At 51.5% G+C, this 15,483-nt stretch overlaps 4 protein-coding genes across 4 annotated transcripts; all 4 read left to right on the top strand.

Moving 5' to 3' along the window:
• Positions 1-130: 130 nt before the first annotated feature.
• PG986_012538 (uncharacterized protein) lies at positions 131-1,086 on the top strand (the record flags this gene model as incomplete). Its single annotated transcript, XM_066848760.1, has 3 exons — positions 131-325; positions 396-607; positions 630-1,086. 3 exons carry the CDS (start codon positions 131-133, stop codon positions 1,084-1,086), a joined length of 864 nt encoding a protein of 287 aa, XP_066695456.1.
• A 544-nt stretch (positions 1,087-1,630) lies between these two features.
• On the top strand, positions 1,631-3,165 carry PG986_012537 (gamma-glutamyl phosphate reductase; the record flags this gene model as incomplete). Its single annotated transcript, XM_066848759.1, has 3 exons — positions 1,631-1,934; positions 2,046-2,207; positions 2,276-3,165. 3 exons carry the CDS (start codon positions 1,631-1,633, stop codon positions 3,163-3,165), a joined length of 1,356 nt encoding a protein of 451 aa, XP_066695455.1.
• A 681-nt stretch (positions 3,166-3,846) lies between these two features.
• Positions 3,847-5,265, top strand: PG986_012536 (uncharacterized protein; the record flags this gene model as incomplete). The annotated part of the gene is made up of 1 exon (XM_066848758.1): positions 3,847-5,265. The coding sequence occupies one exon, from the start codon at positions 3,847-3,849 to the stop codon at positions 5,263-5,265; it is 1,419 nt and encodes a 472-aa protein (XP_066695454.1).
• A 1,248-nt stretch (positions 5,266-6,513) lies between these two features.
• On the top strand, positions 6,514-10,647 carry PG986_012535 (uncharacterized protein; the record flags this gene model as incomplete). The annotated part of the gene is made up of 6 exons (XM_066848757.1): positions 6,514-7,020; positions 7,083-7,556; positions 7,712-7,742; positions 8,353-8,512; positions 8,573-9,738; positions 9,812-10,647. The coding sequence occupies 6 exons, from the start codon at positions 6,514-6,516 to the stop codon at positions 10,645-10,647; spliced, it is 3,174 nt and encodes a 1,057-aa protein (XP_066695453.1).
• Positions 10,648-15,483: the final 4,836 nt, after the last annotated feature.

Here is a 15,483-nt window from a genome sequence, read left to right as displayed (position 1 = left end):
GAATGTACCCCACGCTTAACAAATCCCGCCCAAAGATTCGGGCTTCTTACAATCGGTTTATGCTGTTTTGTTCTTGGAAGACCGTCGTTCCAGGAGATAGAAGATCGATCCGGCTATATCACACAACAAAATGGAGGCGACGGAAAGCTTAGAGACCGTCCAGGCGCGCCACCGCAAAGAGCAGCGGGACCTGCAGTCGCGCATCACGAGCAAGAAGAAGAATGCGACCAAGAAGACGCGCAAGGGCGTCAATGACGAGTGCGCCCATCTCGAGCTACGGCTGAGGGAGCGGCAGCAACAAGAAATAGCCGCGCTCAACGGGGGAGTCGAACGACGTCGCGGAGCCAGAGGAGCAAAACGACGGAGATGAGGCCCGAGAACAACCGTCGAACGAGACGGCGAACAACGCGAACGGCATAGCTGAGAAGCTGCAACAAACCTCGATATCCGAGCCCCCCGCCGAAGAAGAACCACAAAAACAGCCGGGCAAGAAGCGCAACCGGCAAAAGGAGCGCCTGGCCCGCCGCGCCGCCGAACAGGAGGCCGCCGCCCTGGCCGCCGAGGAGGAGGCCGCCAACATGACAGACCACCGCAAGGTCGAGAAGACGTACATGCTGAAGGAGTTCAAGGCCCACGGCCTGGACGAGAAGGGAGATCCAGCCCGACGGGCACTGCTTGTTCTCGGCGGTCGCGGACCAGCTGCGGGAGTGCTCGATCCCGCTCGGAGGCGGCTCGGAAGATACGACGACGAAGGGGGAGCTGCCGTACCGGACGGTGCGCAAGCGGGCTACGGACTACATGCGGGCGCACGAGGACGACTTTGCGCCGTTCATGGAGGATGAGTTTGGGCGCTACGTGGACAGGATCCGCGATACGGCGGAGTGGGGCGGGCAGCTGGAGCTCATGGCCCTCGCTCGGTCGTACGGGGTCGAGATTAAGGTGGTGCAGGAGCAGCGGACCGAGACGATTGATCCGGGCGAGCTGAGTGGTGAGGGTGAAGGCGAGCGCAAGACGATATGGTTGGCGTATTATCGTCATGGCTACGGGCTCGGCGAGCACTATAATTCGTTACGGAAGGCGAGCTAGATGAGTATTATGGCATGCCGTCCATATAATATACCCAAACCACATAATTCTTCGATAAATCACACGGCTTGAGCAGTATAGTCACTGTTGATCTGATGTGTAGAGTACTGGGCAACCGAGCCCGTCAGCAGTAAGAGCTGCAGAGCGTTCTCAATCTGTGTCTCAGGATTAAGATTCCTGGCAGTAATACGAAGCCCTAGTGATGTTGTCATGCCAATTGATTTCTCAAGTAGGCGAGAAGAACTTATACGTTTGGCGTAACCTCGAATAAAGTGCGAACTCGGAGCTCCACCGAAAATTGTGAGCAATTGCAGGCAGTGCTCCGCTGAACCGCCTCGCATTCAGTAACTGGGCTTCAAATTGAACGATGACCTACCTACCTTACCTACATCCTTACCCTACGACTACCAGCCCCTGGATTGAGCCTCTTGAGCAACACGTGACCAAGTCGACCATAGTCGTTTGCTTTCTTCAAATTCTATCTCTATTTATTTTTCTTTGCATATAAGAGAGAACGAGGGGACGCAAGAACAGAAGTGCGAACATGTCTCTGACCAGCTCCTCCGCCGCGGACGCCGCCCGCGACGCCAAGTCGGCGTCCCACGTGCTGGCGACGCTGCCGGCGGCGGCCCGCAACGACGCGCTCACGGCCATCCACGCCGGGCTCGAGGCCGCCCGCGACGACATCCTCGCGGCCAACGCGCGGGACCTCGAGGCCGCGCGCCGGCAGGCCGCCGACGGCCAGCCGCTCAGCCAGAGCCTCGTGTCGCGGCTCGACCTGGGCCGCAAGGGGAAGTTTGAGGATATGCTCAAGGGGATCTTGGATGTGCGGGGGCTGGAGGATCCTGGTGAGTTCTCGTGCTCGGCCAGTGCCAGTCCGCGGTCGCCGTTTTGGGTTGTGGCGTGCGGCGTGCGGCGTACGGTCGTGTGGATTTCTGTTTACTGACTGTTGGTGTTAGTCGGCAAGGTCACGATGCGCACGAGGCTGGATGAGGGTCTGGACTTGGAGCGGGTTACGTGTCCTATCGGCGTTCTGCTCATCATCTTCGAGGCGCGACCGGAGGTTATTGCCAACATTGCTTCATTGGCAGTCAAGTCGGGCAATTCTGCCATTCTCAAAGGTACGTATTTGCAAGACGAGGGCAGTTACGATGCTGTGGGATACCAGATTATCTAACAATCTCCGCAGGAGGCAAGGAGTCGACGGAATCTTTCAAAGCCATCTCCAAGGTCATCTCGGAGGCGCTGACCAAGACCCAGGTGCCCAATGGCGCTATTCAGCTCGTCACGACGAGAGACGTTATCCCGCAGTTGCTCGACTTGGACCAGTACATTGATCTCGTGATCCCCCGTGGAGGCAACGAGCTCGTGCGTTACATCAAGTCATCTACCAAGATCCCGGTGCTGGGTCACGCTGACGGGCTGTGCTCCATGTTCTTGGAGCAGTCGGCCGACCCCAAAATGGCCGCCGAGGTCATTGTCGATTCCAAGGCCAACTACCCGGCAGCCTGCAACAGCCTGGAAACCCTCCTGGTCCAGGAGAGCGCACTCGGCACCTTGTTCCCCGTCGCTGCCGAGGCTCTGCTTACGAAGGGGGTGATGCTGCGCTGCGACCCCAAGAGCAAGGCGGCGCTCGCCAAGACCAGCTTCGCCCCGCAGCACGGCGACAAGATCGTAGACGCCAAGGACGCCGATTTCGACACCGAGTTCCTGGCGCTCGAGCTGGCGGTCAAGACCGTGTCCGGCCTCGAGGAGGCCGTCGCGCACGTCAACACGCACGGCTCCAAGCACACGGACGCGATCCTGACAGCATCCCAAGAACTGGCGGAGCGCTTCATGAACAGCGTCGACGCCGCGGGCACCTACTGGAACGCGTCGACACGGATGGCGGACGGCATGCGCTACGGCTTCGGGACCGAGGTCGGCATCAGCACCAACAAGATCCACTCGCGTGGCCCCGTCGGGCTCGAGGGCCTCATGATCTACAAGTACAAGATCCGCGGTCGTGGACAGGTTGCCGGGTCGTACGGCGAGGGCGATGGCAAGAAGCCGTTCCTTCACGAGCGCCTGCCATTGTAGATACCTGCGTGTGAATCTTTATATGTTTGATGCGGCGTTGGGCGCCCGATCATGGGATGATTGGGATGGGACTGGGTTTGATGTAAAAAGAGACAGCAGATCAAGATGACCCGGAGAATATACGAGAAAATACGAGAAATGAACAGTTATGTATGCGCCACTACTATGCAGATATTTCTGAAACCACCCGGGTGGTTTCGCCGGAGCTCTTGTCCTCTTTTTATCTCCGACATCTCTATCGGCGCAAAGTGGATGCCACGAAGGCGCCTCTTGCTGCATCTCTGCCCCACCCGCCGCGGCCTGGATTCGGCGCGACTTGATCGAACTATCAGAAAGTTCCATTGCGCTCTGACGTGTTCATGGATCGGTCTCTGTCCTCGTCTTTCCAGCCCCGCGGGACTAACCAGTGCGGAGTTCGTGAAACAGTAAGCGAATTGCCCCGCGCCTGTCAGCACGCATATGCAGGCTCCCCCTTGGCAGCACGACCCGGCTGGACAAGTAAGGGCAGAAGGAAGTGAGGAGCAAACCGACGCCGGGGCTCCCGGGATATAGGTATTTATTCAAAGGCGCCTTTCGTGTTGGCAGCCTGATTTTCAACTTCAACAAACTATCCAGCTCGGCTCTGTAATTCCCAATAAACACGTACTCTCTCAGACAAACGCACACAGTCACACCGCTACCATGGCTGCCTCCAACCAAGGAGCCGAAGTCCCCGTGATGCAGGTCCTGGAAAAGGCCCACTACTTCACCCAGGCCCTCGTCCCCGTCCCCGGCGCGGTGCCGTACCCGCCCCTCACGGCCCCCTCCTCGCTCCGCCTCCGTACCCGCGTCGTCTCCCTTACCCACAACAACCTCACCTACGCGGCCCTCGGGTTCCTGGTCCACTGGTGGGACGCGCATCCGCTGCCCGCTGGAGGGTTGACCCCGGCCCCCTACGACGACCCGGAAAAGTACGGCCGCGTCAGCGCGTGGGGGTACGCCGAGGTCCTCGACTCGACGCTGGCGGGGGGCCCGCAAGAGGGCGATTTCGTCTTCGGGTACCTGCCCCTCGCGACCCTGGCCCAGGACGTCGAGTTCCGCGTCGACGACGAGGTTCCCGGCCACGTCCTCGCGACGAGCGCGTACCGCGCCCGGCTCATGCCGTTCTACAACCGCTACTTCCCCGTGGCGCGCGACTCGGCCGTCGCCACGCAGCTGCGCGCCGCGGTCCAGAACCAAAGCAGCAGCAGCAGCAGCAGCAGCAGCAGCAGCAAAAGTGCAGCGTTCTCCGACGACAGTCTGGGCTTCGACGCCCTCTACTTCGCCCTCTTCGAGTGCGGCCACCTCGTCGCCAAGTTCATGTTCGACGCGCAGAACCCGACCCACCCCGGCATGGGCCCCGACGCGCCGGCGCAGACGCCGTGGACGCGCGAGATGGCGGACCTGACGGGCGCGACGGTCGTGCTGCTCGCGCCGGCGAGCAAGACGGCGCTGGCGATGGGCTTTGCGATGCGGAAGCGGGCCGCGCCGGGAAGCGCGGGGCCGAAGCGGGTCGTGGGGGCGGCGAGCGAGGCGTCGAGGGAGTTTGTAGAGGGGACGGGGATCTACGACGCCACGGTTTCCACGACGGAGACGCCGGATGCGGAGTTCCTGGGCAAGAGACTGGGCGTCGATGTGGACGCCGGGGAGAAGGTGGTCCTCATCGACTGCGGCGGCCGCGCGGGCGTGGGGCAGCGCTGGGCCGCGGCGTTTCGGAAGCTGTGCCAGCCCGGCCGCTTCCTGCTGGTCGGGATCGGGTCCGAGGCCGGAGAGCATTCCCCGGCGGATGTGCTGAAACGCCTCGCGCCCAAAGAGGGCGGCGGCGACGGCGGCGAGAAGGAGACGGAGGCGCCGTGGTTCATGCAGGTCAACACGGGCGACCTGCGGGAGCGGGCCGCGGTGCGGGTCGGGCGCGGGACCGTCTTTGAGGGGACCGAGGCGGCGTATGCGGCGTTTAAGGAGGAGGGGGTCAAGGGGTTCAAGGTGCGGTGGGGGGAGGGGATGGAGGCAGTCAAGGGCGGTTGGGAGAGGTTGGCTAAGGGGGAGACGCGGCCGGAGGAGGGGATGGCGTTCTTGTTGTGAGCGGATTGCTGGTTGGCTATGCCGGTCGGCCCTGCCTATCTCTGTACATAGGCCGGTGTACCTCTCAGGAATCTATGAGGAGTCACCTCATTACACAAAGCTTTGAAGAAACCGGTACCTCAAATCATCTACAAGGCCGTGTTCTGCTTTGGTATAATGCTTCCATATCTCATATCGCATGCCTCATCAGCACCTGTGCTATTTTGTAGTGCTACCGATCTAGTTCGCGTCCTGTCATCAAACAGGCGGGTTCTGTCAACCAGCTTCTATCTAGGCCTTGGTCTGGAAATGTATGTCTTGCTTGAAAGGCAGCTCGCCGTCCTTGGTGGTTGAGAAGCGATAGTGCAGGTAATTACCACGTCAAGGACGCCAACGGAACACAAAGTTTGAAGTTTCCCAGAGCGGCAATCGCAATACATGATTGCCTTGTGTTGAGAATACATATGACTCGGCGATGGAGGTGATATAGTCCCGACCATGACGTTGGTGGGATGTCGTTGGTGGAGCGGATAATGCATGTTACCTACGTAGCGACAACGCAATAGGCACACGAAACATTCTAGATAGAGGGAGGGGTCTTGCGGTAATAATAGTCATGTGAAATATATAGGTATTACCGGCCTAGATTTGAGTGATATGAGTCTGGCGAATTTTCAACTGACATGCTGATCTCTCCAGCGCTACGGCAGTTGAGCTTCGTTGCTTCATACCTATTCCAAAACTTACCGGCAGTTCGCATGGCAGAGCTCGCAAGGTTCAGAACGTGGCGTCTGACAGCCGCCTTTGGAACAGTCGGCGACAGGTGAAAGAATTCAAAGTGGTTTAATGTTCAGGATCGAGCCGCGTTACAACGCCGCAGGAAGGCTGGAACAGTTCACTCTGCAGAGTGTGCTTTCAAATCTGCTGATTGAGACTTTCTGGGAATGTATGCCGATATGCCAAACATGAAAACATGAGGAACGAAACGGGCCTTCTTCCAAACATACTTCCGCTTTGTAGCGAAGAGGGTGTCGCGTTGACTTTCTTCCTGCATCCAGGACAGAAAACCCTGGAAGTAGCGCAGGAGCCCAGATCGATCTGCAACCCTACCAACCTAGATGACTCGTAGATGATGTATTGCAACTCAAGGAGATCGTAAAATAAATAAAAGCCCCAAGGCCTGTCCATTGTATTTGTTTCCAAGAAATGAGAATGAGTGGCTGGTTCCTTGAAATTCCCCGTCAGATAAATGTGGCAATAGCTTGCACCATGTCTAGCGGCAGTGACATCGATCGGCGCCGCCGCTACGGGCATAGATCGGAGAGCAGCGAGCTAGAGCGCGTCAACAGCGACGGCCACAGCTCCGTCCATTCCTTCTGGTCGTCGTGTCGCAGCCCCACGTCGACGACGCAGACGACACCGACGACGCCATCGCTGTGGCAGCCGGAGGAGTGGAACGCCTGGATCACCCGGCGGGCCGCACTGAGACTGAAGGCCAAGGAGGCGTCGAGGCGGGTCGAGGATCAGGTCATTGGTCCCGTCTACGAGCGCATCATGGGCTCGCTCTGCGACTTCCCGGAGAAGGCGGCGCGGGCCTGTGCTTTCAACCTGCTCAAGATGATCCTCATGTGGGGGTACTTCACCTACTATAAGGCGCTGAACCCGAAACAGGCGAGATCGGGAGGCGACCAGATGGTCCGGCAGCTTTCCCAGATCGGATATCCCGTACGAGACGATAAAGAGGTCCGGATATTCATCAAACGTCTCCGTCGTAGGGTATATATCTCCCACCTAGCTCAGTGATTGCACCCTAGCAGTTGCTAATTCAGGACCCTTAGATGCCACTAGCCGAAATTATGAAGAAAACGTTTAAGCGAGACATCGCGATTTTCGACGCCATCCTCCCCGTGGCCAGAAAGCTGGGCTCTCTAGGCATTAAGATCGCCGTCTTCAAATGGCTCTGGACGGAGAAGCTAGAGGGCAGAAGATACGAGCACCTCTCGCGCGCGGTCCTGCTCCAGAGCATCGACCAGCTGCAGGCGGCGCACGCGGCGGAGGCGGAGGAGTTCCCGCGGGACCAGGCCGAGCGGCTGAAGCGGTGCGTGGCCGAGTACGACAACGACAACCTGCTGGTCGAGTTCCTGCGGCTCAACTGGGAGCTCGGGTGGCACCTCGACGTCAAGAGCCTCGAGGCGGAGCGCTACATCCTGGCCAAGTTCATCGGCGACGCCGAGTACCCCCGCTGGGTGTGCAGCAAGGGCTACTACGCCTTCGAGTCGGCCACGGCGCCCATCAAGTACTACAACCGCGTCGTGAGCGGGCTGCATCGGTGCGGGCGGCGGGGGCTGGACATGACGGATGGCGAGCTGGCCCGGGTGGGCAGTAGTCCTTGAGCGGCAGTGCTTGTTAGTGTAACCCAATGCGTGGGTTAGGTATAAAATCTATCGCTTTGACTGGTCAACTGCAGGTGGTTCGGTTCTTAGCATTGGTCAAAGGTTGTTAGTTCCAAGTTATCGATGCATTGCGGCCGATGATACAGCTCGAACCACCCGAAGCTTTATACGGCATGTATCATGTCTTGCGTAGTATTGGTTGACACATGCCACAAAAGAAATCGAATGAAGGATGAAGCCAAGTCATCTGTAGGATTCGTAGGAAGTAGATGAAGATCTGAGCATGATCTTGTCCTCTCCCGCTCCGGGTACCTGCGGGTGCACTGCAGGTGCAGATCACGTGGTGATAGTGGGCTACTATTCCATCCAGCGCCCGCCTGCCCGCCAAAAAGTTCCAGTAGTTTTTTAGTGGAAAAGTAAAGTACAGTGCCCTCCTAGGTTAGTTGATCATCCTCCAGGAAAAGCAGCAGCGGGTCAAGAGCCACCAACCTATTGGGACTCGGACTTGAAGCTTATCGGGGCACTTTGCGACAACGTCCAGCCTAGTCGAGTCGAGTTCGAATCCGAACTTGGAGGGACCTATCGCATTCTCAATTCCCCTACCAATCCGAGCATTCTTTGTCGCTTGTCGCATTGCGTAGCCCTCCGCCCGAGACATGTCGAGAACCATGAAGACATAGTCGCCGCATCGCCCATTGCATCACCCATCCGCCAGATTCCGCAGAGCACCCCTCCGCCATGCCCAAGAAGAACCAGAAGGCCTCGGCCGATGCGTCAAGTCAATCGGTGGACTCCCATGCCAACACCAAAAAAGGCGCCAAGGGAGCTGCTGCGACCGCGCCCCCGTCGCCAGCCCTGGTCATCTGCCGGAACAAGTGAGTAATTAACTGCGGTTGCGAACCTGCGCCAATGCGATTCTAACATGGAGGCTTCAGGCATTGGCGTTACATATCATCGTTCCATGGACCGTGGCTGCAACTGCCACTGGAAGTCCTCGAGACTTTAGCGAATGCGAACTACTACATGCCCCTGCCCCGGCCCGTCGACCCCGCCGTCTTCTACGACCTCGTCAAGATTCGACAACTGGTCGACAATGCCACCGATCTCGCTGTGCGCGCTGCGAATGGCATCACCACTTCGCCCAAGACGAGCTCCCTGGCCGGGGGAGCTGCCCATCAAATGGCCGCTCTAGGCTTGGGCTTCGGGCAAGGTGGTATGAAACTCAGTCCCGAGCGGCGGCACAAATTACGAGAGCAAGCGACCCAGAAACTCTCCAAGGCCTATCGCATAGACGAGATCGCCTCCAGCGTCGCCACTATGCAATCCACTTCGACCCTCGAGAATGTGGCGGCGCTGGTGTTGCAGAGGGCCCCGAATGACGCCGACGCCAACTACGTCAACTTCTTCCACGAGAAGATCCCGAGCAGACAACTTGCCGAATGTACAGACCTCCACACTCTGGACTCCATCATAAGCCAGCGACCAGCTGATTGCGAGCCTTTGAGGACCCGAGCTATCGTGCGCATGTTCAAGGAGGATTTTGAAGGCGCTGCCCGCGACTTGACCTCTGCCTTGAATGTCTTCCGACTCCACCAGCAGCCCTCTCACAAGCTGCTCTATGAGAACAAGCAACTTGAGAGGAGGAATGGGCGACGCCGGGAATTGCCCTCGTTGGATGAGCGCGACCAGCCTAGCAGTACAGAAGTGCAGATCCTGTTCCAACGGGCAGGTTGCTACCTTACACTAGCATGCGATCATGTGGAGCCATCCCTGCCGCAGTCTGCGGGCGAGACCACACCCAGGGAGTCGGTATCCGAGGCCGAGAGCCCCGATGCGACTGGGAACACGAATGGGGCCGGTGAGCAAACCATCCCAGATGCCAGCGCATCATCGAATGAGCCAACTGAAGAGGAGAGTCGCAATATGAAGCGAGTGAGGCTCTATGCTAAGCGCGCTCTTCGAGACTACATGGCTTATCTTGAGCCGCTTCATTATTCCCCCGACATGCCTATCGAGCTGTCAGATGACTTCACCCGGCAGGTCAACCAGGCCAACAACCGAGGCCGACGCTATCGTGGCCAGAATCTTACTCAAGATCCCGGTACACCTACTGATGGACTCGGACCCCACAATGTTTACCGGCTTCATGAGCTGTTCTCTGCCACACCCCCCAGCGGACCTCCCCCTGTACCCTGTTACGGACCTCGTCACGGCATCTAGCCCGGGAATTCTCCCGAGCACGACAGAAATGGTCACTTACCACCCGCTTCTCACCGACGCGCTGCACTCGTTGCTTCTATGCCACGCACTTATTCAGACTTCGTCTAAAGAACTTCAGCGTCACGCCCATATGGTTGCTCGATTGGCGAGGCTTGCAGATGGTTATCCTGTTTTCCAAGCGAGCAGGTCTCCGGCCAGAGCCGATTGGATCGAGGTGTTGCGTCGTGCGGAGAACTGGATTGAGCTGTCGACTTCATGGGAATTTCTGTGTGCCCCGGCGCCGCTTCCAACTCAAATGTCACTTGATGGGTATGTACCGGCGGCCACGGCAAATGCCAACGCTCTTGCCCTGACGGGAGGGAAAAGCTCAGCAGAGGCAGAGGAGGAAGAGCGCAAAAAGGTTATGCAGCACAAGGCCATAGTAGAGGCTTTAGAAGATGAACGTGTCCACGATGAGGCAAGCTTCAAGGCTGCCATACTCGCACGTCAGCGGAGGGCCGAGGCTGATCTCGCTCACGCCAACGCCGCCCCCGCCACTAACGGCAACGGGAATTCGGCATCCTCTCCAGTTGTCCCCTCACAGAAGAGGTGGGCAGTGGATGATGGGCGCGAGTATCCCATTCTTACTGAGCGTGCGGAAGCCGTGGCTCGATGGGTGCGCGAAGCGCCCGCAGGAGCAGGCGTAACAACCACCAAGCGAAAGAAGCGCCCCGGTAGAAAGCCCACTGTGGCCGCACCCGCAAACAGCACGGAGTCTCTCGACAGTGTCCTGCCGCAACGGACGAAATGAGGCGAGAGATCATTTGTAAGATGTGAGCGTATGTCATAGTCAGCAAGTAGTATCTTCTTGTTTTGGAAGGACTATCATGCACAGCGGTACGAGGTGATCTACTGGAAATAATACAACGTCTTGTCCACAAGTCGACTGCTACATTTCTTTGGCCCAAGACCAGTGAGTTCGTGCCTCAGCTTGTCGTGTGCTGACTGTCCAGCAGGTGTTTTTGTCTGTCTGGTATGCATGTCTTGAATGTGATGCCACTTTGACGACGCTAAACGGACCGATGAATGCATGATAAGTAATCCGCAGCTCGCTCGAAAGCTGGTACGGGAGCGGAACTCATATTTCCGACATGCTTGCCGCATTTGAGCTACGGGTTTCCGTTGACCTGCGTTCTGTGGCAGCGAATGGGGCTACCGCCGGAAATTCACAAGGGTGAAGGGATGATACGATGTTGGCTGTCATATCATTCGGCCGATGCACGAGTATGGGTTCGGATTCGGATTCCCGCCCAGCATAATCGCCTAAGCCTTACTTCGTTCGGGCACTCAAGGCCTGAAATTTGTGGACAAACTGGTTATAGCGGCTTGAACATGCCAGTCATCTCGACTTTTCCAAACTAGAGGGAGGCGCAACGGCGGGCGGCGGCCTCTTCGGTCGAGGTCTTGAATACTGCCAACCCCGACATTCCGTGAAAGACCCCAGACGTTCCGAAGCCTCTTTTTATCATTATGCATCTTGGTGGCAAACTACAAGAAAGTACCCATGGCTTATTAGGGTTTCAGCTTCAATTTGTCGTGAGACTTGCATGTGAGGCTTCCAAGATCCCTTTGGGTCTAGTATTAAAAACGTACGGTATATGGATTAAGACTAACACTGCCTATTAATCGCATGCATGCGTATAGTGTATTAATTAGACTATACCCCTTAATTAGTGCTTATATTATTAAAAATTTAGGGTTTTAAGATAGTTACTTAATTATACGTTATAATAAAAAGCTTAAGTATTATATTTACTATTACCTAACGTTTAAAAAGCTATTTTAATTTAATTTAATTAAAATAATATTTTTTCTTTATAATTATTTTTATTTAAAATATTTTTACTCGGTTTTATTTTTACTCGGTGTACTTTTTATAATATTTAATAATAAGCGAGATTATTATATTTAAAATTAATTTAAAGATAAAAAATATAAGAATTATTTAAATAGTTTAGAATTTAAATACTATAACTTTAAAATGTATTTAAAATTAAGTTTAATAAAGCTTTAAAGGTATTTTAACGGTTACGTAAAATATTATAAAAGAGTCGCTTTTTTAAAGTTTTATTTAATAGTAAAAGCGGTGCGGTAAAAAGAAAAGATTAAAAAGTTAAAAATAGTTAATTAATAATAAATTTAATAGGAAATATCTTATTAATAATTTAATTAACGTCCTTTCCGTTTTTTAATATAATCTTAATAATTAAACATTACGAGTTAATTATATATTTAATTCCTTTTATAACGATATTAATAAATTATGAAAGGTGTACGAATTTAAGTGGTAACGATAAGTAAAAGGTAATAAAAAGATAAAGCTAACGCTTATCTTATTATATTTCTAAGGGGCTTAGGTTTTTATATATATAAGGCGGCTAAGTAAAGCCGGAACTAGTACGTAAGTACCCCGTCCCCTTTACCCTTATTATATAAATAAATTATTAAATATATTTTTAAATTAAATATAATCCTTTATAAATTAAAGATTAACGTAGTTTATTATTATACGACGTATATTACTTAGCGACGCACCTTAATTTAATTCTAATATAATTAAACTTTAACGCGTAATACCTTTATAATTATAATGCTTAATTAATCCTAAAAAGATCGGATAGTTTTAATAATTTAAACAATACGAAACGGACTAAATTAAATAAACTAAAAAGTAATAATAAAAGCTTATAATATACCCGAATTAATTTTACGTTATCGAATTTATGGCCGAATTTTAAAACGCGAAATTGAACCGAAACGACGTAAAATAAATTTAATTAAAAAGAGATACTTCGTAAATATATAATTAATTTAAATATTCGAAGGATATTTCTCGATTTCGTTAGTATAAAAAATATAGCTAATTTTTTTACCGCGTCGCGCGGCGGCGACCGCGTTAATAAGTACTAAGTTAAGCGCTTTATCGACCGTAACTTAAACTTAAAAATTAAAATAAATCGTTAATACGATTATTAAAGGGTTTTTTATAAAAAATTTAAAGTTATTTTTATTTAATTTACGTTAATCGTAAATATAAAGGCGAAATACGGAATTATTAACGAAAACATTTAAAATTTCGACGAGACCGGTTTTATAATAAGTATAATCGGGTTAATATTCGTTATAATACGCATTAAGCGACATAAAAAAGCGAAATTAGTTTAACTTAATAATCGGGAATAAATAACGGCGATTAAATATATTAATTCGTAAGGTTAATATATTCCGCCGTTTTTAATCGTTTAAAATTAATATTACCTCGTGAACTAATCCCGCGAAACCGATTTACCGGGCGACTAGGTAGTTAAGCCGACTTTTAATAGCTGGATTAATAACGAAATAGGCTTAAATTAAATTAAGCACTTTAATAAATATATTAAATCGTAAACGAAAAGTCGCTACCGCCTCCTAATTTTTAACGGCCACGAGAGCTATATTTCGGCCGAATTCGAGGTATATTATTAAAATAACGATATTATTATTATTAATATATTTCTTTATTTATCGCATTTGCTTTAATTTTTCGATATAATACTTTATTCGCCTTTAAAGCGTACTTATTCGAAAAAATCGAGCTATTTATTAAAGCTTTTATAAACTATATTATTAAGCTTAAGTTTTTTATCGCCTTTAAAGCCGCGTATTTTATTATTTTTACGAAAGTTAATATTAAATTTAAATTTAATATATCTAGTTTAATACCTTATAACTTTAACGAGGTAATTAATAAGTTAAATATACGTTTTCGGACGCCTATATTTAACCTATTCCGTCTAAGAACAGCTAATACTTACGACCTTTAAACGCCGTCTAACCCTTAATAAATAATTAAGCACTTTACTTATATTAAAAAGAGGGTGTTTATTTATTAAAGAAGCTTTCCGACGCCGATTTTAAATACGGTAAACTAAATAACGAAAGGTATAATTAAAATAGCCTATAAAATAACCTTTATACGCGATAAAATATATATATTAAAGGAGGCTAATTTAACACTTTTTAAGCGCCGGAGAGCTAAAAAGTCGCGAGTTTAATTTAAAAAAGCTTTTACTATTAAAAAATTTTAATAGCTATAAAACGAAAAAGTAAAAAGGAAGCGTTTAACGCCTAATAAAAATAAAAATAAAGGTTCGTTAAAACGAAGGGCGACCGGTAAAAAACGTTATAATATTTACGGCGAAACAGGTTATAATGCGCGAATATATAAAAAAAATATAAAATTAAGCGAAAAATCGAATAGCGAATAGTTTTAATTAATTTTAAGCGTTATGATTAAATTAATTTATATAAAAGGGTCGAGAAATAGAAAAGGTGCGTCGCTAAGTGATATACGTCGCGTAGTGGTAAACCACGTTATATAACCTATAATAATATATAATTCTACGCATTTAACATTTCCCACGCCTTCTCGTGCGATGCTTACGAGGCCTAATAAAGGCGCCGTCGGCACGGCTTCCGTAGGTGGGCAATAAAGATCACTATCGGTCTATAATCACATAAACACCACTCTATTTGACGGAGAAGGAATGGCCACTGAAAGTAGCGCCTTACATCGAAGGCTAACCTCCAACAGGGGCGTCCATCAGATATTAATTGCTCACATGAGGCGTGTTCCAGGTTACCGGGTAATACAGCCGGCGTGTTAATCCAATCATGCCGTACGTTTTCGTGTCGAACTTTGGAGCCAGGAACAGTCTGCAAACCCTCACCTTGAATTTCTCTCAACTATGGATCGCCATTAAACTGGCGATATCAGGCCTAGCCACCAACAAGCTTAGCACTCTTGACAGATGCTTAATCGCCTGCCGTCCTCTATTTTTCAAAGGCTTAGCGATCGCGTACAGTCAAGATCGTCTACAACAAGCTCTCAGCAGATTAACCAAGACTCACCAAGCGGACACTGGGCGGCAGGAGAGTGACCTCAAACCGACAGAATGAGGGTGCGCTCGTTTACCAGCCGACTGCACGCAGAGACAACGACTCCAACCCCCTGCCCGCACGTATTAGGTTAAGGACGTGTGCGGGGAAATAGGAAACAAAAAGGAACAAGCCGACGGCCACCAGCTGTACCGCTGCGGAGTATCCCTGCAATTCCGGGGGCCATGCACGCCAACAAGCACCATGATGGGAAGTCTCCAACGGCGTTGGGTGGAAACGACATGTCCTTTGGCTTTGCCCAGGCTTCCGTGCATGCTGCAGACTTGTCACGTTCAGCGTGGGGTTGAGCTTGACCCTGGAAGCCTCGAACGAATCAACGGCGATGGACCGTTGGTACCTTGGGTCCTAGCGCCATATAAGACAAGTATATCTCGCCATCGTCGTCGCATCCGGCAGATGGCCTCCGTTCTGGGTTGGGACCCCTGGAATAAAAACCCTCCAATCAGCGATGGGAGTCTATGCCGGTTTTGGAAACTTCAATCTCTCTGTCTGAAGGTAAACATCCAATGCGCATACTTTTTCTTTCCTCCGTGTAGCCACGATGCAGCTCGAATGGTACCGGTGCTCCGTCACCGCAGTCCTCGGTACCCACAAGCTTGCTGGTGACCCACAACGATGGAAGCATACTCGACGAGAGTAGCCAGAGTAA

Source organism: Apiospora aurea, assembly GCF_038362705.1.
Source record: "Apiospora aurea strain CBS 24483 chromosome Unknown utg000008l_segment0_segment0, whole genome shotgun sequence".
Lineage (NCBI taxonomy): Eukaryota > Fungi > Ascomycota > Sordariomycetes > Amphisphaeriales > Apiosporaceae > Apiospora > Apiospora aurea.
The sequence above is the reverse complement of the archived record's forward strand: the minus strand, read 5'-3'. Positions and strand labels throughout refer to the sequence as shown.